Source organism: Gobio gobio (genome assembly GCF_949357685.1).
Source record: "Gobio gobio genome assembly, chromosome: 6".
NCBI classification, from domain to species: domain Eukaryota; kingdom Metazoa; phylum Chordata; class Actinopteri; order Cypriniformes; family Gobionidae; genus Gobio; species Gobio gobio.
Window position 1 is genome coordinate 56,097,334 of NC_137102.1, and position 27,384 is coordinate 56,124,717.

Below are 27,384 nucleotides of genomic sequence, written 5' to 3' on the forward strand. Positions count from 1 at the left end.
CGCCCTCACACGTCCCGGTTCCTCGGTTAAAAGAGCAATTTTCTCACGATTTACTAATAGTTGAAAACATCTGGGATATTACAAGTACTCAACTGAACAAAATATATAACAGGCCTAGTGGTTTTTGGATATGTTACTGAAAAAATGTTACATAGTGCACCTTTAATCAGTCCATTTTGTGTTTGCAGAAATTTAAGGAACTATGTTCTTCAATCAAAAACAACTATTGAGCGGAGAAATTAAGTATTTTATTTTATCATATTTACTACATCATAATAAAGTATATAAAGGAAATACATTTCAGCCTTGAATTCAGATTTGAACATTTTAGCATTTTCAATTATTTTACTATATACTTTCTTGTAGCTTGGAAGTTGAGAAGCACAGCTGCGGACAGTAAAGGTAGTATAGTAGGATGCCATTCCAAACATCCCATTACAGTTTCACAAACAGACTGTAAAAAAGATGGACAGCTTTCTTCCACTGTAGAAAAATGAAGCCAAAATATCCCAGTAAGGGTCGTTCAGAGCAGTGGTCTCGAGGTCCCGCCCACACAATCGCAAGCACAGCTGTCAATCATGACGTCACACCCTGTTTTTATAGCATCAAATAATAACAACCAATGGGAAAATGAACCCTTGAACATGTGTGTGTGATATGAACTGATTAAAGTAAAAGCATTTAAAGTGTAATTGGATATTTTAGTTTGCCTCAGGTCCCATTCGATTACATGGAGAGGGCGGGGCTTATGTCCTATACTGGGACCAGCCACCAGGGGGCGAACGAAACGCTTTGGCTTCACTTTTCACAAATCATTTCACACGCACTCACTAGCTGCCACCTTCTGGTCACGCATGGGACCACATTCCCTGCAAACCAGGCGGCAGAAAAAACAAACTTCCTTTTACGCGGAAAAAGAATACGAGGATGTGGGTCCGGATTGGGAATCTCTCTTTGCTTTTCTCAGTTTCTTACACAGACTGTGGGCTGGATCAGCTCGAGGGCTCTCTTAAGGCTTTTTGACCTTGTTTTTTTAGGCAACATCGACAGCGTTCAGTCTTTTTATATAAAATACTTCAATCAATTAATGTGAAAGGGTCACTAGTGTTTAAACCCTTAAGCCTAGAATAAAATATCATGAAATACATTGAACATTAGATAACAGAGGAATTAACTGCAAGCATTTCTGATCCACTAGTCAGGACCGCTGGCCAGCTTAAGTGCTTCACTAACCAGTCATGTGAAAGCATCAGAATCAGATGCTAGGCCATTCTAGGTGGTTGCCAAGGCGTTGCTAGGGTGTTCTAAATAGTTTTGGTAAGTGCATTGCGATGCAAATGCTAAACCGTTGATATGCGGTTGCTAAGTTGTTCTGAGTGGTTGTTTGCGGGTGGCAGTTACTAGGTGCTTGCTATGCCATTCTGGGTTGTTGCTAAGGTTTGCTGAACGTTTTAGCATGTTGCTATGCCACTGGCATAGTGTTCGGAGTGGTTGCTAGGGTGTTGCTCTGTGGTTGCTACAGGGTTCTGAATGGTTGCTTGTACATTGGCTTTGCAAATGCTAGATCATTTTAAGTAGTTGCTAGGCCATTGCTCTGTGGTTGTTAAGTTGTTCTGAGTTGTCATTTGCGCAATATGTTTAGGGTGGTTGACGGGGCAGGTTACGCAGTTAATAGGTGGTTGCTAGGGTGTTCTAAACGTTTTTAGCATGTTTCTGAGTGTTCTGGGTGGTTGTCAGGGTGTTGCTAAAATGCTTTTAGTGCATTGGTATGCAAATTGTAGAGCATTCTGATTGGTTACTAGGGTGTTATTAGGTGGTTGCTAGGGTGTTCTAAATGTTTTTAGCATGTTGCCATTGTGCCATTATGAGTGTTCTGGGTGGTTGCCAGGGTATTGCTGCGTGGTTGCTAAAATGTTTTTATTGGTTTTTGTGCATTGATATGCAAATTGTAGAGCATTTTGATTGGTTACTAGGTGGTTGCTAGGGTGTTCTAAATGTTTTTAGCATGTTTCTGTGCCATTATGAGTGTTCTGGGTGGTTGCCAGGGTGTCGCTGCGTGGTTGCTAAAATGTTTTTAATGGTTTTTGTGCATTGGCATGCAAATTCTAGAGCATTCTGATTGGTTACTAGGTGGTTGCTAGGGTGTTCTAAATGTTTTTAGCATGTTTGTGCCATTATGAGTGTTCTGGGTGGTTGCTGCGTGGTTGCTAAAACGTTTTTAATGGTTTTTGTGCATTGCTATGCAAATTCTAGAGCATTCTGATTGGTTACTAGGGTGTTCTAAATGTTTTTAGCATGTTTATGTGCCACTATGAGTGTTCTGGGTGGTTGCCAGGGTGTTGCTAAAATGTTTTTAATGGTTTTTGTGCATTGCTATGCAAATTCTAGAGCATTCTGATTGGTTACTAGGGTGTTATGAATGTTTTGTAGCATGTTTCTGTGCCTCTACCAGAGTGTTATGGGTGGTTGCTAGGGTGTTGCTCAGTGTTCCGAATGGTCTATGCAAATGATAGGACTTTTTAATTGTTCACTGAGTCATTGCAAAGTTGTTCTGGGGTGTGTTTTCCAAAAGCAACTATGGTCGCAAGTTCCGTCGCTACCTAGAGTTCAACAGAACTTACGAGCATAGTTGGCTAACGATGCTTTTGGGAAACACACCCCTGCTTGGCTGTTTGCGCAATATGTGTTTGGGGTGGTTGCCAGGGCAGTTATGCAGTAGTTAGGGTGTTACTAGGTAGCTGCTAGAGCATTGCCTGGTGACTTATAAGAGTGCACTATGAAATCGAGGCAATCCGTCAATATCTATTGGGATATTTTTCACTCATTTTATTGTCTGCCAGTAGAGCTGCATGATTCTGGATAAAGTGAGAATCACAATTTTTTTTGTTTCAAAGAGATCACGATTCTCCAATTATTCTAAACTGACAACTAAATAACAGAACGCAATTTAGGTTCTGACATTTTAATTGCTCAGTTTACTTAAAAATGTTAAAGTAATTAGAATGAATTATTAGTGTGAGTGAATGATTCAATGACTCACTCATAAATACTTGAATGAATCGCCGATTTTGAACAAATCTCTCATTTGAATCAATGATTCAGTGACATACATTTTTAACAGTCACTTGATTGTTTATATCCAAACTATAAACTTTTATCCCAGTACTTCTGGGATAATTTGAATTATTGTAACACAGAAATAATCTCTCTGGCTCAGCAGCAGCGTAAAGGCAGATATGATTTTGTCAAAGGTTTAATAGATGCAGGAGAATCGTTGTCATTTAGGAATAAGATCATGTGGGTGTTTGAATCAAGATTGCGACGTTTTAACGATTAATCGTGCAGCTCTCTGTCAGGAAAAATTAAAAAAGTAATTTACAGTAATAATACACCTCTTCTCAACAACACACACGATTTGAGGTATGTTACATGCTGAAGTTTAATACTTAGGGTTAGGGGTTTGTTCAAATCACTAACCCCAAATATGATCGTAATAGAGCCTTAGCAAGCACCACTAATAAAAAGCAAAAGAATCAAACAATATTACGGAGGAAAGATTCGATGTAGTAACAGAGAGAGAGAGAAAGAGAGAGAGAGATTGAATCAGACCCAATCCAATGAGAGAGGAAAAGGAAGGTTTCGGCAATCTCTCCTCGTCTCTTTCTGAGCTCCGCCCCTCTTTACAGAACTCATGAGACAGAATCAGACCATCTCTACAAAGGCTAGTCGGATTTGTCTGCATCATCATCGCGGTGACCGTCGGCCCCGTCGCGGGAGCTCTTGTCCTCCTTGGCCATGTGAGCGTGTGACGCGAGGATGCTGGACAGCGACAGGAGGCCAGAGCTGGAGGTGACGGCGGGCAGGGCGGGCTGAGTCAAGCCCAGGGGCAGAGGGGTCATGGGTAACGCCAAACCCTGGAGCTGAGAGAGCTGGTGAACCTGAAGCTGCTGCTGTGATTACACCAAACAACAAACAAACAAACATCCGAGGAGGTTAAAGGGAGATCGCAATAACTTTCATAGTGTTGACATGCATGTGCATTCATGCTCGGCAAAATATGTGAAGTTTAATGAAGCCACATTACACTTAATCGCACATTTGAAAAACAAAAATACTCATAACAACAATAACTGCCACTTTTTTCACTGTTATTTAGCCTTTCTGAGTATGAGCGCATTAAGACAGATGTTTTAATAGTGCTGCTTATTTAAATGTTAGTAGCAAAAATAGTGTTAGACTCGGTGTGTTTATCAATTACGTGATTCAATCGGTGCAAACGAGAAACTAATATTCAACAAGTTGCTTAATCACTCAAAAAAAAAAGTAATATATATATATATTAATATATATTCCTCTATTAATTGCATAAAAACAAAAAACCTAAATATTCTTCCTAGAGTTCATTCTGTGTCATTTTGTTTTATTTTACTGTAATTCTTGCATAAAACAATTTGAATTTAAATCGGCTAAAATTACATTTCCTACGATTTTCTAAAATTTGTATAGAACGATAGAATGATAGATAAATAGATAGCGCGATAGATAGATAGATGGAACGATAGATAGAGCGATAGATAGAACGACAGATAGAACAATAGATAGATGGAACGATAGATAGAACGACAGATAGATAGATAGAACGAAAGAAAGATAGAACGACAGATAGAAAGAACAATAGATTGATAGAACGGCAGATGGAAAGAGAACGACAGATAGATAGACCGACAGAGAGATAGAAAGATAGAACGACAGATAGATAGAATGAAAGATAGAACAAATATAACAATATAGATAGAACGATATATAGATTGAATGATATATAGATAGAACGATAGAGAGAAAGAACAATAGATAAAAAGAACAATAGATAAAAAGAACAATAGATAAAAAGAACAATAGATAGAACAATAGATAGATAGAATGAAAGATAGAAGGACAAATATAACAATAGATAGAACGACAGATAGATAGAATGAAAGAAAGATAGATAGAAGGACACATAACGATAGATAGAGCGATGTATAGATAGAACAATATATAGATAGAACGATAGATAGAAAAAACGATAGATAGAAAGAACTATAGATAGATTGACAGATAGAGAGAACGACAGAAAGAGATAGACAGATAGATAGAATGATAGATAGACAGACAGATAGAGAGAACGTCAGAAAGATAGATAGATGATAGATAGATGATAGATAGATAGATAGATGATAGATGATAGATGAAAGATGATAGATGATAGATAGACAGATAGACAGATAGAACTACAGACAGATAGAACGATCTATCTACATATTCATTATTCTTATGTTTTACTCCTCTAGCAATAATCTCCAAGCCCCACATAATAACACTCATGTTGAACAGTATGAAGATCCTACCCGAATAATTGAGTTCATCTCAGGAGGAGTGACCTGTTTGGCTCGCTCAATCGCCCCCAGGACCTGCTGCTGGTGCTACACACACACACACACACACACACACACAATTATGTTTTCAGGTAAAAAGCACAGCACACAAAAACCAACCAAACCCTCTTCAGTGCATGAAAGCAGCCCATGACACAAACCAACAGCATTTATGTCACTAATGAGGCTGCGAGTCATTACAGAGAGTGTGTGATAAATAAATCCCACAGTCTGACCTCTTGAGACAGGTATGGCAACACCTGAGCACAGATTCCGTTCAATCTCTTCACGATCTCCGCCTGCGGACAGAACACAAGCACATCTCATGGGTTTACATCCATTAATAAGGCAGCCCTTACAGTCTGCTGATGATGCACAAAAGCCCATGAACAACACGGTCAGTCATGATAATGTATGCCGTCCGCGTTTGATGGAGGACGGCGACTGAATCTAGGACGCTGCTGCATTTGTGAAAACCATACAAGCAGGCTCGCACAGAAACTCAGAAGAAATGTAGCTCTTTGGATTGAAGGTCAATGTCTGCAGTCATATTTATTCAATATTTTGACTATGATATGATAATGCGGCAAAAAGCAAAGAACACTCATTCTCACCTGTTTGTGCATTTCAATGTTGAGTCCATATGACATCTCATAATACTGCAGGGAAAGAGGAACATCGGTAAGATCACAGCAGATATTTACATTTACAGCTACATATGAACATATGATAGCTGGACTTATGCACATATTGGGCCCTATTTTAATGATTTGAGTGCATGTTCTGAAGCACACGGCGCAGGTACACTTAGGGCGTGTCACAATCCACTTTTGCTAGTTTAACGACAGGGAAAAAAAAAACGGTCGTCGTGCCAGACACATTGTTTAACCCTCTGGGGTTCTTCATTTATGGTCTCACACAGGACCTTTGGGTCAAAAATGACCCGGAGGGCGGGATTAAGATTTGAGTAAAATCAATTAAATATAATTTTGTTCAATAATATTTTTTCTTTTCTTTTTTGGTGTTTTGAGATAATTTTATGCTGTATAATTAATATTTATGCAATAATTATGACCCATTTTTCCCCATTGAATACAAAAAATAATAATAATATATATACACACACACACTTTTTTTTATTTTTTATTAAAGCTGTATTTCATTTTAGAGTCCAGCCTAGGCCTCATCAAAAAAGCAATTTTTTAAATGAGATCGGTGCCATCCGGTGAACACATTGAGCATTTTTATCACGCAATAGCACATTTTTACCACTATAGTGGATCTTGCATTTTATAAAAAATAAAATAAAATCGTAGCTTCATCAGAATGGTCCGAAACTTGGTGACTTTATTGGTACTTGGTATATGAACACCAAAAATTGGGGACAGGATTTGAAAAGTCTAAGTGGTCATAAAAAAAAATAGTCACACTCAGGACCTTCGGGTCAAAAATGACCCCTTAGGAAATGAACGGGAAATTAGTTTTTTTGTGCATACAATCTACAAATCAGCCAGGATCCAGAAAAAAAGGACTCAACAGTGAAGGGGTGAATCTCTAAAACATCAAGAGTGCAAAACAGACAAAAAAAAAACTCACACACACGCAAATTAACGCGTGCCATTCCAAAAGCTTTGAAAAAAAGCATTCCAAAAGAGTTTTTTTTGTCTGTTTTGCACTCGATGTTTTAGAGATTCACCCCTTCACTGTTGAGTCCTTTTTTTTGTCAAGTTTCAGACCATTCCGATGAAGCTACGATTTTTAACATTTTTTATTTTAAAAAATTTGGGTCAGAAATGACCGAAGAGCCCCAGAGGGTTAAAAGGGTTGTACCTAGTCTCTAATTGACCTATCGGTAAGCCCCGCCCCCCTTAGTTACTGTTGCTAACTCGGACAAACAAACGGAGTTGCTATCAGAGTGAAACCCTTATCCCAAGATGTTCTGGACACAGAATGTAGCGTCCGATTGATGGCCAAACTTCACTGATGGTTTATGAACTTTATTACATCGTTTTTCACAGCATAAGAAGTGCGCATTAACGTCTCATTCACAAACCCTCTCTCTCCGTATCATTATCATTAACATACACATCAAATTATACAAAAACACTCACAGTGAACAAACATATACAGACCGTGTGCCTTTTCGGGGGTGCTAATAAACTATAAACGTTGTATCTGCAAAACAACTTTGATAACCTGTTAACGTTAGCTCTCCCTTTCACTACCCGTAGACTATAAAATAGGGATGGGCGGTATACCGGTACTGGGAAAATACCAGTATATATTTTATTTCAAACGGTACGATATCATGATTTTTCTCATTTCGGTATATGCTGCTGTTCTGAAGTTAAAAAACACTACCCAAACTTGCGCGAAACCGGCAAATGTGGCAACAGAGAGGAACAAAATGAATACAGCAGTTGAATCTCACTCAACACGCCCAAAACAAATTAATAAAGATTTTGTGTGTATTTGACTAAGGAAAAACAACTTCATTTGTAATGCGCAAGCTCTTTAGGCTTCCCATCACATGTATTACGAAATGCTATAAAATCGCTCGCATGTTCAAATTGGCAAGGTTTAAAAAGACATGTGCAGTGATTTCCGTCAGCTGTCTCGAAGCGAAAGCATAAGTGTTGAATCTGAGCGCGCAGATGCTTTTATAGTGCATGTGCGATGTCTTTTGAAGGCAGAAGCAATTTGCTCATTTTGAGAGCTAAAGAAAGGAGTATTGCTGAAATTACTTTGCACAAGAAAGTTTCCAAATGACTGATTTGATTATCTTTGTTGATTCATTTAATAATAACATTTAATTTGCGTTAATTTCCCGCTTTATAAACCTCAAAATTTGTAGCATAAACACTATCAAACCAATGAGAGCTTCGGATTCTCCAATGTTTCTCTATGGCGCTGAAACCTAAAGATGTCCGAGTTCCGGTCGCCGTGCCACTGATACTCAACTGCCATTGGAGGGGAGGGGACTTGGTCGTTCGAGGGGAGGGGCTTACAGATAGGTCAATTGAGTCATGGGTGTGTTTTGGGCATAACGTGCAACAAACCAATCAGAGTCTCATCTCCCATTCCCTTTAAAAGCCATGGCGAATTTGCTATTTACATGGCGGAATATAGACACCCTCAACCTGACGAGTTTGTGTGTATTGCTACGATTGGTTAAATAAGTAGCTAATTTCATTCATCATTACTCCAAACACATGCAATGACTATCTATTATACGTAGGCATTTTTAACTTTACATACACAATAATAATCTTTTACATTGTAATCCTTTTATTTTTCATACTTGGCATGTTTGTGTGGTGCGGTGTGTGTAATAAGCAGAGTGTACGCGTGTTGTGAACCCTCCTATAGGCGCATATTACTAACACATCCTTTAAATAACACAAAAAATACTGCACTATTGACCCAGGTTTTTGTTGGTCAATGGCGCAGTCGTTTTCAGTTCCTCAAAATAGCAACTCGCCAACAATGCGCCTGAACACACCTGGTTTTCAGACGAGCACGCCCGTGGGTGAACAGATGGGCACGGGTGCATTTGCTATTTAAACAACGAGGCACTGGATGTGAAAACGACAACTGCGTCGGGCTGAGACTAGGAAAAAACACTTGCTTCGCACCGGCTGTATGACAGGGCCCTAAGTGATTCCCATTTTGTATTGTGAATTTAAGTCAATTGGGACATCTTAAATGTCAAAAAGAAATTCATTCTGTGTCCAAAAGAGGCATTACAAAAGAGTGTGGAGAGAAGCAAGCAAAAACAGTGGAGCACTGACAGTCAAAATCTTTAAATTCATTAAAGATCTTTATCTAGTATTCCTCCTGAAACTTGAGACCGACTCAGCCGTGATTTAGGCTCGGCGCTAGAAGCTTTGCTCTGGGCTAAAGCAGCAGATCACTCAAATCTCTGCGGTCCCGCTCAGACACAGCTGTTACAGAAACACAGTCACATTGATCCGTCAGGAAGACGTCAATACGCTTGTGCACACTTATGACCCATGATACAACTGATCAATGAGACGCTTGTGTGTGAATTACTGCAGACGCCCACAGGGTTACAGACAAAACAAAAAAGGAAAAAGATTCAATTAAATGAATTCGAGAACGGAAAAATATGGCTTATTTATATAGCACTTTTCTGGATATATAAGAGCTAAAGGCAAAAAAAAGGGGTAAGAAATGCGCATATAAGAACTAAATAAAAGACTATAGAAAGAAATAGGCCTAATAAAACTTTTACTAGGCATGCTTTACTCACCATTATGTAATGACGCTGCATTTCAGATTTCTCACTCGCCAGTTTATCACATTCCAACTTCAGACTGAGACACAGAGAGAGAGAGAGAGAGAGAGAGAGAGAGAGAGAGAGAAAAACACAAGGCAGAATAAGATGTACTATTCATTTCTTGTAAAATGTGTCTTAGGAGGAAAAATTACAATGCATCTTTAAGTGATTGAAAAGATGGAGAAGTTCTCATGGTCTGAATGACAGCTTAAATATTTGCATTTCACCCTAACACACACATTTCAATGAGGCTGTCAGCTGCACTTTACCTAACTTTGTCTCTTTCACTCTTAAAGCGGGAAAAAAAACCCAAGAGAATTCTGCAACATTCTATCACCATGACAACAAGTTTCCTGTTTGGACCATAGATATGTATACGTAGATGCCACTCCAGACACACTGGCGCACCCGCCATCTTGTAACGGTCAGCGTGTCGTCACTCACAGTAAGAATCAATGATGCCACAAAATTGCATGAAACGGGAAAACCTTTCACAGATGAGAATATGTGTGTTTTTATGTATTAACACATTACTACATGTTTTACTATGGTACTTTTAATGTTTTTACTTTTACTATGGCAACTTTTTAAAGTCGTGTTAGCAGATGCCTTCGTTTTGTAGTATTGTGTTAATTTAGTCGTATCATAATTTAGTCATTGTAGAAATTTAATTAATCTGTTAAAGTCTATTTATAGTTATTCATGCATCTAACTATGGTCTAACTATGGCATACTTGGTCTCGAATGGTCACAGACCATCTTTGACTGGTCCAATATGGCGGACAGCTTACGTATAGTGATGTATATTCAGTGAAATGGCCGCTAATGAGGCATCAATGTGTGTGTATAAATGTATGTATATATATATATATGGTCTGGAGTCTGGGGCTTTTATTCTGCCGCAGACGAGCGTTTCCGCTTCTTCCGCTCATGTGTATGTTGGGTAACACAGCGCTGTTTTATCAGATTACACACATTTCAGTGTGTTGAAAGTTGTTATAATGCTACTCTGTGCGTTCGATCCTCGGCTACTATGAGAGCATTGTTCACACTGCAGTAGCTAGATCAATATTAGGCATGGTAAAACATGGTACTCGCGGTAAATCAAGAATACCAGATTTAAACAATAAGACTAAACATGTTGAGCCTTAAAACAAAGATTCGTTTTCTGTCGATGAATGTCTAGTTGCTCACCTGTCTAATAAAACACATGAAATATTAAAGCGTCTTTGGTATTTCCATGGTTTCTACAAAATAAAACCGCTAGTAACGCTGGTATGATGTCATTGATAGGCGACACACGGTCCGTGTCCCGGTTAAAATTGCTTATTTCTCTGAAAGATTCTTGGAAACATTTGTGATAATGTAAGCACACAAGTCAACAAAATACATAACACTGCTGGTGTTTGGATATTTTAATCCAAACATCTTACAATTCTGTGATCAAAGCTGAATTTTCAGCATTATAACTCCAGTCTTGAGTGTCACATGATCCGTCAGAAATCATTCTAATACGCTGATTTGCGGCTAAACAAACAATGACGCTAGTGTATAACTACACTAAAAGCTGACATAAGTGGATATCTATTAGCTTTGGATGTCATCTATATGCTAATGCGCTCCTAAAAGTTGACAAAATAAACCTAATGTATGTGCATTTCAGATTTACATTCAGTCTCTGTTCGTGGTACTAAATTTTGAATATAAAAATGAAAGAAGAATGCACTGAGAATGTCTTTCCCCCAACATCACTTGCCATCGACTAAAAGCAAGTAGTAAATCATGGTTTATGACCGAGATGTAAACTAAAGCCTATTGACTAGTTGAAACAAATTACTCATTTATTCCAACGCTCTAAAAATCAACACAGGAAAGAAAATTGCATTTGTCAGACATTTTATGAGGTCTTTAATCACTAAAGCAATAATAATAATAATAATAACAATGTAATCACAAGCAGCTCCACAGAATAATTCGTCATTCGTCAGCATCGTTCAGTATGTACTCAGTGATGTGGCGCTGCAAGGTGAAGCCGCCGTGATTTGTTTTTAAACAAACACCCGAGTTATTGCTTACACACACCGAGAGAAAATCTAAAAGTGCCGCAGTATCGTCTGGTAGGAACGGCGGATCTGAAAGACATCAACACGCTCGTTTGTTTATCCTTCTCCATTTCCCTCTTCCTTCCTCTGTCCGTGGTTTGTGTGATGTGTGATGGCCGGATGCCCTCCATGATCGCTCTTATCTCTGGTGCTGACAGATGATGACAGGAAGCTTTTCCAGGAGGGGCCGCGTTCACACCATTTGACCGACACAGAGAGGAATTCATCCGGGCAGGGTGTTTTTAGAGTGTAGAGTGAAAGTGAGGAGGAGAGAACCTGCCCGTGCTTCTCCGTGTTGTGTGTGCTTTAACTCAGGGGTTTTCAAACTGGGGTCCCCAGAAAATTTCAGAGAATAAAAAGACAACGCAAAAATGGATAAAGTGTATAATTTCTAAATGTTTCTCTCTTTTCTCAATATAGTCCCCTTTATCTTGCTCACTGGGGTTGTAAGGCAGTTTCCTAAACGTAGTACATAAGCTGCTTACATACATTAATTGTGAAAGTTGCTTACACAAATAATTTTTAAATGAAAATGTTCTTCTTCAGGTTTATACATCCAACATTAAGTATAATAAGCTAATTTAAGTTTGGAAACTATGTTGTATTTATAATGTCATTCTTGCTATTTATCTAACAGTTTAACTGTTTTTTTCATAAAATAGATAGGAAGGGGGTCCCACATAAAAGGTTCATCATATTTTAGGGTCCTTGGCATCATAAAGTTTGAAAACCCCTGCTTTAACTTACGGTTTAATACCAAAGCTTTTACACAAAAGTAGTTTGATATGCACCGATGTGCATCAGCCAATTTTTGATCAATTTACAACCATCGGCATATCGGCTATAGCATGAAAAAGTCGATATAACAAACCGATTATTGATTAATTAACTGCGTGAAGGCACTGAGCTGTGTAATGTCTGTTGCATAATTAGCAAGAATTAACAAGATTAACCCCTAATCTAATATTCCTGCTGCGCTGCTGTCTGCATTTTAAAGGCAGACTATGTAGTTTTCGCCACAAGAGGTGTATTCACTTCTAGCGCGCGATCGGCAACCGGACGGTTTTCTTTGTATTTTTCTGCCGATTTTTCCGGAAGTGTGTCCGCGTGCACATACGCCTATATTGCAATCATTCGCGAACATGTCACTTGTGTGTTACAAACGGAAACTGGAGAACTGAGGGAAGAGACGAGATGCTGAAGGGAATGAAGAGCCGCTTTCCTGCGCGAGCTGAAGTTGCGCAAGCTGACCTCTCCGCGCCTGCACAAGCAGATAGTGAGCGTTTGTTCAGCTCAGCTTCTCACGTGTTGGATCGGGTGAGAACGAAACAGACTAACTTGTGACAAAGCCGAAATACTTCTTTTTGTAGCCAAAGAAGAACATGCATGCACTTTTGAAATGAAATACTATCAGTTCTGTAGCCTATAGGATGATCATTTTTATTTTACCTTAAAATTACATTGACTTAATTTGATTTAAAAAGCACCTGCTGTAGCATCTTAGTTTTTACGTTGCACTAAACATTATTTGATTTAACATTTTGGAACAATTATATACTTTGGTTTTATTGAATTTCACTGGTAAAGACTTTTTCTTTACACTGAATTTAAAAACAAATGCTGATTTAAGTAACATCTTTGTTTGGATTGCAGAATATGCAGTTGTTGCCTTTAATTTCACCTTTCAGCCTTTTAATTTCCAATTAAATTTCCCGTTAATTTCAGATTGCGGACTTGTTTTAATTAGCCAAAAGCCAATTTAGCCTGTTAAATACCAAATAAACATCTTGTTCATGTATACTTTCACTATTTTATTGTGTAATTTTTTTTTCTTTTTTTTTTTCGAAAATCGCTATCGGAATTGGACAGTTTTCTTGAAAAAAAAAATCGGTATCGGAATTGGCCATGTAAAATCATGATCGGTGCATCACTATTCAAAACAAAGGCGTAGCTTAATGACGCCGAGATTGAGCGCAGAATCTTGGGAGATCTCGTCTTCACCTCACATCCGGTGGAAAAGAATTGAGACGGGACTCGGGCAGAAATCATGTTCATGGATGAGATTATTAATGTTACTGTAGTATGAAGCAGATCAGGGCCGAGTGCTGTGGAGACTGCTGGAGCGATTGCTATTGAGAGACGAGCATGACGCATGGCGACAGCTTTTATTATGCCACAGTTGGCGCTGTGGTCTTCCGGTCAAGTGTGTGTGGGGTAACGCAGCACTGCTTTATCATATTAGATAAATCGGAGTGTGTTGAAAATTATATTATAACGTTACTCGGTGCGTCCACTCAACGGCTGCCATGAGACACTTGTTGCACACTGCAGTGAGCTAGATCAATATTAGAATATCCTTTTAATAAATCCTGGATGGCTTGTGTTGCTAAATAGCCGAAAATTCATTTTAAATCATATTTTATGATGGAGAAAATGCTGTATTACTGCACAATAATTTGTTTTCGGCCTATAAATATAACCAAACAGTAATTTCTCATAAAACATAATATATTAAAACATCTTTGGTGTTTCCATCGTTTCAACAAAATAAAACCGAGGGAAATCGAGGGTAACGCAGGTATGATGTCATTAATAGGCGACGCACAGACACGGTCGGTGTCCTGGTTAAAATTGCGTATTTCTCTGGATTTAAACTTTGGAAACATCTGGAATACTACACAAGTCAACAAAATATATAACACTGTTCAAGTGGTTTTTGGATATTTTAATCCAAAAATCTTACATATTGTGCCTTTAATGTTAATCAAACAACAAAAGACAAAAATAATTAAAATAGTCGCTCACTACTCTTGACTAAATATCTTTTGTAACTTTCATAAGGATTAATATGTATAGGGCCCTATGATTTCCGCGGTTCATAAAAAGGGAATTCACTGTATAATGCGGAATGTCACGGAATTTGTCAAAGTTTTGATGAATAAATAAAAAGTAGGTCAGTACACTTAAATCAAATCGCTATATATACTAGTGTCTGTGATTATTAAGCCGCAAAAAGACTATTTGAATTAATCCTGCATGCGCTGTGTGAATGAATGGCGCAGACACACACACACACACAACGCTTGCTGTGTTTTCAGCCTCTGCCGCCTCAATATACGAGGACATGAATCATTTGACCAAATTTATCGTCATATCATAAACACACACACAAAGAAACTCGGAGGTCTTCACGGCAACCCGTCAAAATAAAAGTTTGTTTTAACTTGAATAAATTCACAGAAATATATTATTGTTGTAGTGTAGAATTTAACTATGTCTCAATGTAATAATAATATATGTATTTCAGTTATACAGTGAAGAATATGCAGTGTTATTTAACATTTGTTTACTTTATTTCTGTACCCGAAAACTGATAAACCAACCTAAAAAGCACTGTTTATTTCATATGCATCTTGGTTTTGTTGTATTTATGTTGGTATGTGCCTGTAAAGCTGTCTGGGTTATACTGCCATTCATACTGCCATACGCGAGGGTCAGTGCACTGAGTATGGGGTCTGTATGGTACAAAAGTGGGCGTTTCGAAATTTGTGGGTGTTTTCAAACTGATGGGTGTTTATAAACCATGCAATGAAAATGATCCCCTTCACCCAACCCCACCCACACTGTGACGTGAGCAAATCAGGTAAAGCAGTGAAAAACGCCCCTCTGTTTATGGCCTCACCCACTGATCTAGTAACTCCTATTACTATCCTGCAGAGACCTATACTTGCATACAGTGTGTGTGGCGCGAATTTCTCCATCAGAAGAGAAATTCAGAAATCATTCTTATAGGCTGATTTGCTGCTCAAGAAACAATCATCTGTAGCACTATACATTTATTTACTGTCACCTTTGTTTAATTTAATGCATCCTTGCAGAATAAAAATATTAATTTAATTCCAAAATGAACCCTACTGACCCCAAACCTTCAAACGGTGGTGTACGAGTGCTCGGCATACCTGTGATATTGTGCCTGCAGGAACTGAAACTCGTCTTTGATGCGATCACATGAGTCTGATGTGGTGAATTTGAGCGCCTGTGCTGATTGAGACGAAGCCTGAAAAACAAAAGGCAATAGATGAGAGATTAGATTTCGACAGTGACTAATGAACAACCTAAGCGTTAGCTAGGAAGTTGGTTAACACATTGAACCATAATTCAATTGTTAAAACTCTTCTTTTCCAGTTATCAAGACTTAACTGATGCTAAAATAAACAAAATGCATAAAAAAAGCATAAACAAACAACATGTTATGATCATAGAAAAAAAAGCAAAGCCCAGCCATGATAATTATTTTGATCAGATTTAGCCTGTGGTGTCCCTTCTCAATAACATTCATTTCTGCAAACAGATTAAAACAATTCTTCTAAACGCCACAACTGAGACCGTGATAATATCTCGTGTCTGAGGTGAGCTTGTCAGGTCAGGCTGAAATTAAAGCCTTGCAAAAATAGAATAGAAGAGCCATTGGCTTTTCACCTCCGACCTGCTTTACCAGGGGTCACTGACTAGAGACCTTAAGACCAGACAGACAGGAACAACACACCTTAGAAACAGAGAAACTGGATATGTTTCTGTGCTCAGCGGGCTTTATGGTCACAGTCGTTTGAAAGCAGACAGATTCACACAGAAATTGCTGGACGTGTGTGTGTGTGTGTGTGTTTAAATACAATTGGCCCCCAGAGGATGAATATAGAGGCAGAACAAAACATCCAAGCTGAGTTCACTCACACACACGTGAATCTGTCTGCTTTCAAACGACTGTGACCATAAAGCATGTTGAGTTATGTTTTATGGGGAATTTTTCCATAGACATAATGATTTTTATACTGTACAAACTGTATATATATTCTATGCCCTAACACTAACCCTACCCATCAAAGAAAAAAGTCTGCATTTTTACATTTTCAAAAAACAATTTCCTCATGGGGTCCAAAAAATGTCCCCCGCAACGTAGGGTTGACCATGACCACACATACAAATATTTATTATTATTATTAAACAGAAAGAATATGAAAGATCCCATTTCTTGAATGATGCCAACTGCATGCATAAAGGTTAAAACAAACTATAAATTAAAACATATATATATAAAAAATAAATAAAGTAACTTAAATATTACAGCTCTTTAAATATGGTATTGCCATACAGTCCTCCATCCATCCTCTTCTGAGCATTTCTTTGTGATTTCTCCCGAAGTGATTGTAATAATAATAATAATAATAATAATATATTTAAGCTACAAGGTAATTGTTATTATTATTATTATTATTAAGAGGAAAAACTGTTTATTCACCAAACTGTAGGTGATATTATGTACCTGTAGATTTGGCACATTAATGCAAAATTTAATGAATGTGATATTTTTGTATTTACCATTTTACAATGGCCATAGCCAGAACTATCTGTTTTATGAAAATGCATTAAAAAGGTAAAGTGAAGAACCTTTCCCATTCTCCTCATCCCTCCATGTCTCTCCTCCTGTGGATGATTGAGTCTCCAGGGAGAGACGTGTGTGTGTGTGTGTGTTTCAGTAAATCCCTCTAGTCTATGCCTGCTATTAGAAATCAATTAGAGGAAGAGAAACAGCAGCATCACCTGTGACCCCTGAACACACAAGGCTGAACCTCCTCCTCCTCCTCCTCCTCCTCCTCCTCCTCCTCCTCCTCCTCCTCCTCCTCCTCCTCCTCCTCCTCCTCCTCCTCCTCCTCCTCCTCCTCCTCCTCCTCCTCCTCCTCCTCCTCCTCCTCCCAGAATTATTCTCAGTTTTAATGTGCTTTATTGGCATGTCATTATCGATGCACTAAACTCCAGTCAGAACACCTTAAGCAGGGCAGAAGGTCGCCGCCTTGCGCTTAAAGTTGTGTGGTGCACGCAACACGTTTATGCACCAATTTGCACAGACCAGGGTAAATAAGAAAAATGTGCTTGCAGGATAAGTGTGATGTATTGCACATGCATTCTTTTGCTCTCTTGAAGAAAATTTGCCGAAGCATCTGCAACTAGTTCAAGCATGTCTCAATGTGCACACCAGTAATTGTGACAGTAAGCGAGTTTTACACAAGCAAGCATCCCTCATATTTTCTTCAGAAAATATCTTAATACGCGCGTGTGTGTGTGTGTGTGTGTGTGTGTAGCAAGTGAACATTTTGTCCTCAAAGTTGATGTGTTAGAAGCCGGAAAAATACTTAAAGGATTAGTTCACTTTCAATTAAACTTTTGCTGATAATTTACTCACCCCCATGTCATCCATGATATCCATGTCTTTCTGTCTTCAGTCGAAAAGAATTGCATTTTACGTGACGTCACGAGCGCGCATCGCTGAACAGAGCAAGGCGAGCATTTGTGCTTCTAAAACTTTAACTTTATACATTTAAAAAAAAATGACCGATCGTTTCGCTAGATAAGACCCTTATTGATCGTCTGGTACCGTTTGATGTGGTTTAAAGCCCTTTTGAAGCTGTACTGAACCTCTCATTTGGACCTTGAACCGTTTGGAGGCTATTGACTTCCATTATATGGAGAAAGATCCTGAAATGTTTTCATCAAAAATCTTCATTTCTTTTCGACTGAAGACAGAAAGACATGGATATCTTGGATGACAAGGGGGTGAGTAAATTATAAGCAAAAGTTTATTTGAAAGTGAACTAATCCTTTAAATTGTGATGGCTAGACGATTGGGTCATGGGCGGCCAAGGCTCATTGATGCACGTGGCGAGTGAAGGCTGGCTTGTGTGGTCCAAACAGACGAGCTACTGTAGCTCAAATTGCTCAAGAAGTTAATGCTGGTTCTGATAGAAAGGTGTCAGAATACACAGTTCATTGCAGTTTGTTGCGTATGGGGCGGCATAGCCGCAGACCAGTCAGGGTGCCCATGCTGACCCCTGCCCACCGCCGAAGGAATGGTTTGAGGAGCACAACAAGTTTGAGGCGTTGACTTGGCCTCCAAATTCCCCAAATTTCAATCCAATCGAGCATCTGTGGGATGTGCTGAACAAACAAGTCCGCTCCATGGAGACTCCACCTCGCAACTTACAGGACTTAAAGGATCTGCTGCTAACATCTTGGTGCCAGATACCACAGCACATCTTCAGGGGTCTAGTGGAGTCCATGCCTCCACAGGTCAGGGCTGTTTTGGCAGCAAAAGGGGGACCAACACAATATTAGGACATAAATGTTATGCCTGGTCGGTGTATATGAATATATAAATATAGAGAGAGAGAAATAAAATAAAGTCTTTATAATAAAACAGAAAAAAATAAATAAATAAAATAAAGCATCTAGATTGAAAAATAAAATGAAAATATCTAGAATAAAACAGAAAAACGAAATGGAATAAAATCTCTTTCTCCTCTGGCGGCTGGCAGGGCTAAAGGCTCTGCTGTTGCCCCCTTTGTGATGCTAATGAGGGACTTTGGCCTGAGTGACCCAGACATCTGCTGCACGCACACACACACACACACACACACACACACACACACACACACACACTTAGAGCCCTCAGGGTCTTATCTGCTTTTTTGTCTCCAAAATTGCGGCTGGTGTGTGTTAGTAGCACAGGAAGTGAGATGTTTTGAGGGGGAGTTGAGCGTGCCGCAGACAAAAACAGTCTCGCAATTACACTCCAGCTCATGTGTGCAAGCGTATATACGTGTGTGTGTGTATGTGTATGTGTATGTGCGTTTACACAGTATGACTGATCTTTCAGTGGTTCACAAACACATTAGCAGCAGCAGCAGCAGCGGGGTGTGGTGGCGGTGGTTGAGCACACACACACACACACACACACACAGCAGAGAGAGAGAGTGAGTATGTGTGTGTGTGATTATTTCAGAGAATATGAAAGCGTGTGTGCCTGTGTGTGTGCCGGGGGGGATTAACCTCTCTCTCTGTTGGGGGTGTTGTACTGAGAGGGGGGTCTTGTTAATTCAGTTGTCCTTAATAATGTCTTCCAGACCCCTGTCCACCCTCAACACAATACACACATAATGAACCCAGACTGCTATGTGTGTGTGTGTGTGTGTCTGAGAACGAGAGTCTCATACTCAGCAGAAACACAGAAAAAAAAACATTTAAAACTGGATCGAAAATTGAGCTTTTGCTTGTAAAACAAAAGGCTCACTGCCACAATAATGACTTAGGTTGCTAGGGTGTTGCCATGGCGTTGTTATGCAGTTGTTAAGGTGTTTTGAGTGGTTGATGGCACATTGCCATGTGATTGTTGCAGTGTGTTTGCCAGGGTGCTTCTTTGTGGTTGTTCTGCATGATAGGCGGATGCTAGTTTTTAGGATACTGCATATTGGCCCAAGTCAGAAAATGTTATGATATGGTGAAATCATAAATAACAGCCAACCCCTAAACTATGACTTGAAGAAACATTCACGTCTGTATAGGTGAGCTACAGGCCAAATGTTTGTTAAAATTAGGGCTGTAGAATTAATCTAACTAAAACTGAAATTGTGATACGGCTTAGTGTGATTGGCAAATCACGAAGGCTACGATTGAAATAAATAAAAATTAATGTATGTATTTAAATAAATAAATACATACATACATACGTTTCAGAGATAAGTGCAGTCCTTAAACATTGGTATTATAATACAAATTAGTATTGTAATTTTAGAGTTGTACATTATATATTTTTTTCTTAAATACTTAAGTGATTTTATTGACAGATTTATTTATTTTACAGTGAATATTTCTTTATCATTATTATTATTACTACTACTACTACAGCCATACTGATATATAAATCACAAGCTTTTTGGCAAAATTGTGCAACCCTAAAACAAGCAGAGCAAAACTAGAGCTTTTTTGTTTTTTATTTAAATTGCATTTCACGTCGCAATCAAAATTTTTGTTTAAAAAAAATGCAATACATTTTTCCCCCTAAATCATGCAGCACTAATTTCAATCATTAACTCCTGTATGTATATGCAATAATAGCCGTTATGCTTGCCTTAGCAAACACCCCTACGTACATAAACAAAGATAAGTGATGAGAGAGAGATCATGTGACTGATATTTGACTGCATAAGAAGCACACACACGTCTCTCGTGCACCTGCTCCTGTACAAACACACGTCTCACACACACATTCCTGCTAAACGTTCACAGCTGATTAGTGGGTTTCTAACAGAATTCAAAAGTGAAATGAAACAATCATCATGAGCTGAGAAGCATAAAAGAAAAAAACTTGCGTGCAACTTCACAGAAAACGCCAACGGACCGACAATTTCTTCGAATTTCTGATGAATCATCATCGCATGAACTGTGATGTGTGTGTGGTGCTAAAAATAGCCGTTTATCATCGAGTTGTTATATGGAGATCTGTATTCTTGACGTTTCGATTCTTCAGATCAGTGTTTTGGCTTCTGGTTTCGTTAAAGCACTGGTATGTCTGGATGGTTTCTAAAGCACTAGACGAGGGTTCTTTGTGGAAGTTAAGAAGTTTGTCCATGGCATCAGACTGTAAAATCCTTGTAGTGTTTGCCAAGTCAAGCATCACTATTATTATTGCTCATACTGAGGGTTAGAGACTTGAACAAACCCAAACACTAAGTAATTAACTTTGGCACGCAACTCTTTTGTAGGCTACTACAATCATCCGGCTTGTTGAAGAGAGATGAGACTGTACTTACAATTTACACAGCAATACCTCAGCAACCACAAAGAAGAAGCAACCACATTAAGGGCCGATCATTATCGGCCGATAATAGCTTTATATGCAACAATACAGTTAGTCCACGGTTCAATACATACCTCGGTTTTTAACCACGGTTTTCGGTTCGGTTCGGATGGCTTGTCACAATTTTTTTGTCATTCTATTCTTAGGCGACAGGAACAGCAAGAGGTTAAGGAGAAAAAAAGACTTTTTTATTGCAATCCTCTTTCTTTATTTTACTTAAAAGAATTGAAAAACCTTACTTAAACTTAAAACTTTACTTAAAAAAAACCCTTGTATTTATTCCTAGTGTATTGTATAATATAAAAGATATATATATATATATATATATATATATATATATATATATATATATATATATATATATATATATATATATATAGGGCTGTCAAAAGATTAATCGCAATTAATCTCATCCAAAATAAAAGTTTGTGTTTATATAATATATGTGTGTGTACTGTGTATAATTATTATTTATATATAAAAACACACAAGCATGTATATATTTAAGAAAAATGTATTACAGTTATATATAAAATATTTATGTTTATATATAATATAAATTATATAAATGTATATACATGCAAATATTTCTTAAATATAACAAGTATGAATGTGAATTAAATATACATGAATGTGTTTGTATTTATATATACATAATTATACAGAGTACACACAAATATATTATGTAAACACAAACTTTTATTTTGGATGTGATTAATCGCGATTCATTTTTTGACAGCCCTAATATATATATTTATATATATAAAGATTTACACTGGCAGCTCAGAGCTGTACAGCAGCATTAAAGTATGAAATTGAATGAATGAAAATAAAACACTACATAGACTTCACTATAAAATATACATTGATTCTTATTAAAGTTACTGTATTAGTTTTTCAGTCAAGAGCAATGAGTGATTTTCTCTTTGTCTTTTGTTGTTGTAATAACATTAAAGGAATAGTTCACTCAAAAATGAAAATTCTTTCTTCGAGAAATGAAAACAGGTTTGAAACAATATTAGAGTGAGTAAATAATGAAATAATTTTAGAGGTGGGACAGCGTGTTCACTATAGGCTGCTGCTGTCAATGTAAGACCTGCGTGCATCTAATAGACACACGCGATTTTACTTTCACTTTAGACATAACCGACTGTGTTTATGTTAACCTTGTGTGTATTTGACAGTATTAGCGCAGTAAGACGACTATTTAGTCCAGTAATCACGTGTTTGACAGGCGTTTAGTGCACGCGCTCTGAAAAGCGCATGTTAAAACCGCGCACGCGAATGAAACCGGCAAGGCTTTAAAATGCATGCAAATAATGAACTGTCGTGATTGTGAATGACTATAGTGTTCCGTGAGTATAACTCTACCACTAACGTGTGATGTGAATGTATGTCGCGTTGTTCAGTATATTGGGATGGAGGCAAATGATAGAATTTGTAGAAAAATAATTAATTAAATGCAAAACCGAAAAAAACGCAGTTCACAAGCGCGTATTGAACCGTGAATGCCGTACCGAACGGTTCATTATATTGAGAATTGTGGCATCCCTACTTCATATAGTTTGATTGCTTGAATCTTTGCTCAGTTGTATTTATGCTGTTGCTTACAGTTTGATTATTTTTTCTTATTTTCTTTTATTTGACAGTGGTTCTTTATTCCCTGAACATAGCACATACTGAACCGTACCAGAGCGTCAAGCTCGAGCGTGAAACTCAACTTCCATAGGAATTAAATGAAAACGCTCGCTCTACTTACTAGTGTTGTCACGATACTGGAATTTCTAACTTCGATACGATACCTAAAAAAGTATTGATATTCAATACCACAGGGAAAAAAACTTTGCATATACTGTCAAATAGATATTTTTAATATATATAATTTTTTTCTCCGTCTATTGAAAGTCTAGGGCTAGGAAATTAAAAAAATATTCTGAAGAGAACACTTTATATGATACAGCTTTTAAGCTTTTTCTCATATCTAAACGTTGATTAATTACCATTACAATTATCTCACGGATATTTGCTAACTAATTTTGTTGCAATGGCTTACATACAGCACAAGGAAGCTTGATTTCAAATTGAATTTAAAAAGACGAGTAAACAGTAATAAAATAAGAACAATACAATAGAATAAAGATACAAATGAAATAGACTGCTTTATTTTTTCAGGTCGGTCTAACAGTATTCAGGTAAGAAACTTAGTAATCAAAAAAAAAAACATTGGATAATCTTCATTGTAAAAAATGAAATGCAGATGAATGAGTTACACAAGTTATCAGTCAAGAGCAGCAGTAAGTGATCATTTGTCTTTTTGTAGTTTGAATAACAAATAACTGCTGTCCTTTTAAGACCTGACGCACGCATGGATCCCAAACACTGTTCCTGTTACACATTCTTCCTGAACTGTTTACGACTGTGTTTACGTTAATACACACCAAGATGGGCATTGAGACATTTTTTAGTGTATTTGACCATTAATAAGCTGGAAAAAGGAGCTCATTTTTGCACTTGTATGTAAGAGGCGGCTTTATTACGGTATGTGTGTGCGCTTAAGATGCGAGCGCCAAATCTACGGCAATGAGTATAATTATGTGCAATCCCGCGCGAAATTCAGACCGGTCACACCAACACTAAGGCTGCGTTCACACTGCAGGGCTTAATGCTCAATTCCGATTTTTTTGAAAAAATTCGATTTTTTTGCAAGGCCGTTCACATTTCCAATTAAATGCGACCTTTTGTGATCTCCTGTGTGAACGTGAAATGACCCAGAAGTGACCCGCATGCGCAAAAGATAAAATGGACAGGTGATACGTTGACGGCCACTTCGTTTGTTCCAGTCTTTAACCTCCTTGTATTTGGCTCGGAGGCTTTTTATTTTTCGCTGGCATTGGAGCCAGGATCGTCTGTAACCACGCTCGGCCATTTCGCCCCCCTCCCATTGCACTCCTGTTGCGGCAGCAAAGTTCCTTGATTATTACGCAGGAATGAGAGTATAGTTCCTAGCCATATCGGCCTAGAAAATCACAACTTTTCATTTTCCATCGGTCTTAGTACACGATGTAACTACAGAAGAGTCAAGTTTTAAATAGGAAAAAACTATTTTTTAACGAGACGCTAATGGTCTAATCAGATCCAATGATCTATGCTAAGCTATGCTAAAAGTGCTACCACCAGACCCGGAGATCGGCTGAATGGATTTGACGGTCAAACTCAACTGTTTAACTCTGTCAAAAATAGTGCCGTGTTCCTTTAAGTGAACATGGGAATTAAGTCGCTTGTATAACATTATATTGGATCTGTGCAAGTACACAGCAAATTTCAGGAGTTGAAAAATCATGAGTTAGACAAAAAAGTGTGAATGAGTTACATTTTTTGAGTTATTTGTTACATTTTGACTACCGTGTGTGTTACTGGATACTCCCTGGCTGTGTTGTATTTTGGCGTTCATTCATTGGTGTTCAGGAGCGTGTTTTAACACTACATCTGGAGTTACATTTTGAGAAGTGCGTCACGACACGACCCTGGTTCTGCAGCACAAATAATGGACTTGTGCTTCGTCGTGAGGTAGGTAAAAGTGTATATCTACAAAAAAAAAACTATTTCAACATGTTCTATATTTTCTGACAAACACGTTTTGTCAGCTGTTACGTTATTGTGTACTAACGTCAAAGACCATGGAAACGTATGAACGTAGCCTATAACTTGTTTCAAAATTTTAAATGGCTATTTGCGCTGGCTTTTTGTCGATGTAAACGAGCTAACCGTCTTTCCATTTGTAACGCTTTGCAGAGAGACCGGACAGCTGGACCGAATGGCTTCAGCCAAGTGCAAGCAAAACTCACGTAGGCAGGCTGACGTTTCACATGGGGTTTATTATCAGCGCCATTCCCATGCACACATGGAGTAACGTTAGTTTGCAACACTTTATGACAATAGCGTTACTGAGCGGAAAAGTAAACGATAAAGAGCAACAGAAATATAAAGCGTATGCAGCTCACAGCTCGTGCTCCATCCAAGGACTGCCCACTCAGCGAGTGAGTAAAATAACGTGCCTTCCCTTTAAAGGAGCAGCACCGAATTGTACTTGTTACACATTCACCGTGTTTCTGAAAATGAGTGTTTTGTCGTCAAATTGAAGTGGCGACTCAGCTCAAGAAACCTGTTCAGCTTCCACACTAACTTTAATGCCGCCGAGGTAACGTAATTCACTCAGCTGCCTATATGTTTTGCTGTTAGATTTTACAGTATGACAGCAATTGTTTTCAAAGTGTGTCCATGCATTGAATTTCTGAACCAAATGTATGAATTTGCTCAAATAAAGCCAGTAAATCAAGAGTATGGTGTTCAGTGTAGTCATTTCCACATAACACATATTGTGTTAAATAAATGTTAACTCTAAGAAGTGTTAAATAAAATATGTTTTAAGTGTTAATTTTTAACACTGGTAAGGAGTTTATATTATAATTAACTACATTTCAGAGTTACAGTTACTCTCCGTAGGATTAGTATTTCAACTCCAGAAAGAGTTAAATTTTAACTCTGAAAAAGTGTTAAAAATTCAACTCCAAGAGCAGAGTTATTTTAACTCTGCGCTGTAGTTTATTTGATGGTCACGCATGTACACTCAAATTGAGTTGATTTTAACTAACAGGGAGTTTATTCCAAAAAACAGAATTTGCTGTGTACTAAAACATTTCAGACTACTGAAATTTTGGCACTGGGACATCCCTAGCTGCGAGGGAGGGTTAGGGTTAGACTTACTTTACCCAACTATGATGACTTCTGGTTCTGAAAACCCAGAAAACATGAAACCGGAAGCTTTTTTTTTTTTTACTTTATGAGACAGAAAAAATGCTTTCCGAATTTTCCTAAGAATAAAACAATCACATCAACACAAGACCTCAAAAGATCAGCGTGTTATCTCAGCACAAGGAGAAATGGAGTTTGGTATTGTCCATTATCTCCATTGAGCGCTGAGTTCAAGAGTTCAGATGGAGAGAGGAAGAGGATGGTCACCGCAGTCTGACGAATAGCTGCTTATGGTCACCAAACAAAGCTGAAGCTGTAATCCTTAACCATAATCCACTGGGCCTGACTTATTACCATAAACAAGCCGAAAAGGACCAACAATTGGATTAAGAGAAACAGTGTCACACATGCTTCATTTAGAATTAAGTGTTTTCTATTTTAAAAAAAAAGAGAAGAGGAATCTTTCTCAATACTGACTGTGAACACAAGTTTCACTGTTTGCAGCAAAATATCCTTCCCTTTCAAAAAATTCCTGTGCAGGATTTGTCCCAAAACAACGATCAAATCTATCAACCATAAGTCGATAAGTAACTTCAGAGGTTTGATAAGTCAAACTGAGCCCAAAGATCCTAAATTCCAAAGAACACAGTAAATCTTTGAGGCTAAGATTAACCGGAGCCGTCGGCTGTAACTCCTAATCCAAGATTTGGGATCCTGCAGTTAATCTCCGCCCAATTCCCACTTCTTCTGATAGTTCAGAGGTTTAAGACCAAAGTTTGGTCAGTGGTGTACTTAAAGGAACTGTATGTAAGAAATGTATTTCAATTAATCATAAAATGGCCCTGATATGTCACTAGACATTAAGAAATCCTGTTCATTTCAAATATTTATATCACTGACAACGGTTGTCCGGCCAAGATATTGTCATTTTAAAAGTGAAGTTGCAGCCCTCAACTGATGTTGATGTTGTCATGTTGTGTTTTGGCCTGAAGCGCCACCCTCCACCTGTCGACCAATCACGAAGTCAGTAGTGTTTCTGCATTCGGGTTGCCAGCTCTGCTCTAGTTACCACAGCTGCAGCTACACACTTTTTGGATAAACAATGTCTAACTTTACGAAACCTAAACG

General features: G+C 38.1%; 1 protein-coding gene across 2 annotated transcripts in view; it reads right to left on the reverse strand.

The window, feature by feature from the left end:
• Positions 1 to 228: 228 nt before the first annotated feature.
• The window catches only part of chico, a 32,919-nt gene continuing 5,763 nt past the window's right edge, over positions 229 to 27,384 (reverse strand). Inside the window, exons 2-7 of one of the 2 annotated variants that reach the window (XM_079820320.1) lie at positions 15,776 to 15,873; positions 9,688 to 9,751; positions 6,029 to 6,073; positions 5,651 to 5,713; positions 5,388 to 5,462; positions 229 to 3,947 (exon numbers count right to left, since the gene is read on the reverse strand). In XM_079820320.1, the coding sequence (XP_079676446.1) occupies positions 3,723 to 3,947; positions 5,388 to 5,462; positions 5,651 to 5,713; positions 6,029 to 6,073; positions 9,688 to 9,751; positions 15,776 to 15,873 (570 nt within the window). In that variant the 3' untranslated portion in view covers positions 229 to 3,722. Of the gene's footprint in view, positions 3,951 to 5,387; positions 5,463 to 5,650; positions 5,714 to 6,028; positions 6,074 to 9,687; positions 9,752 to 15,775; positions 15,874 to 27,384 lie in introns of both variants that reach the window. The other variant, XM_079820319.1, reaches the window with a different exon arrangement.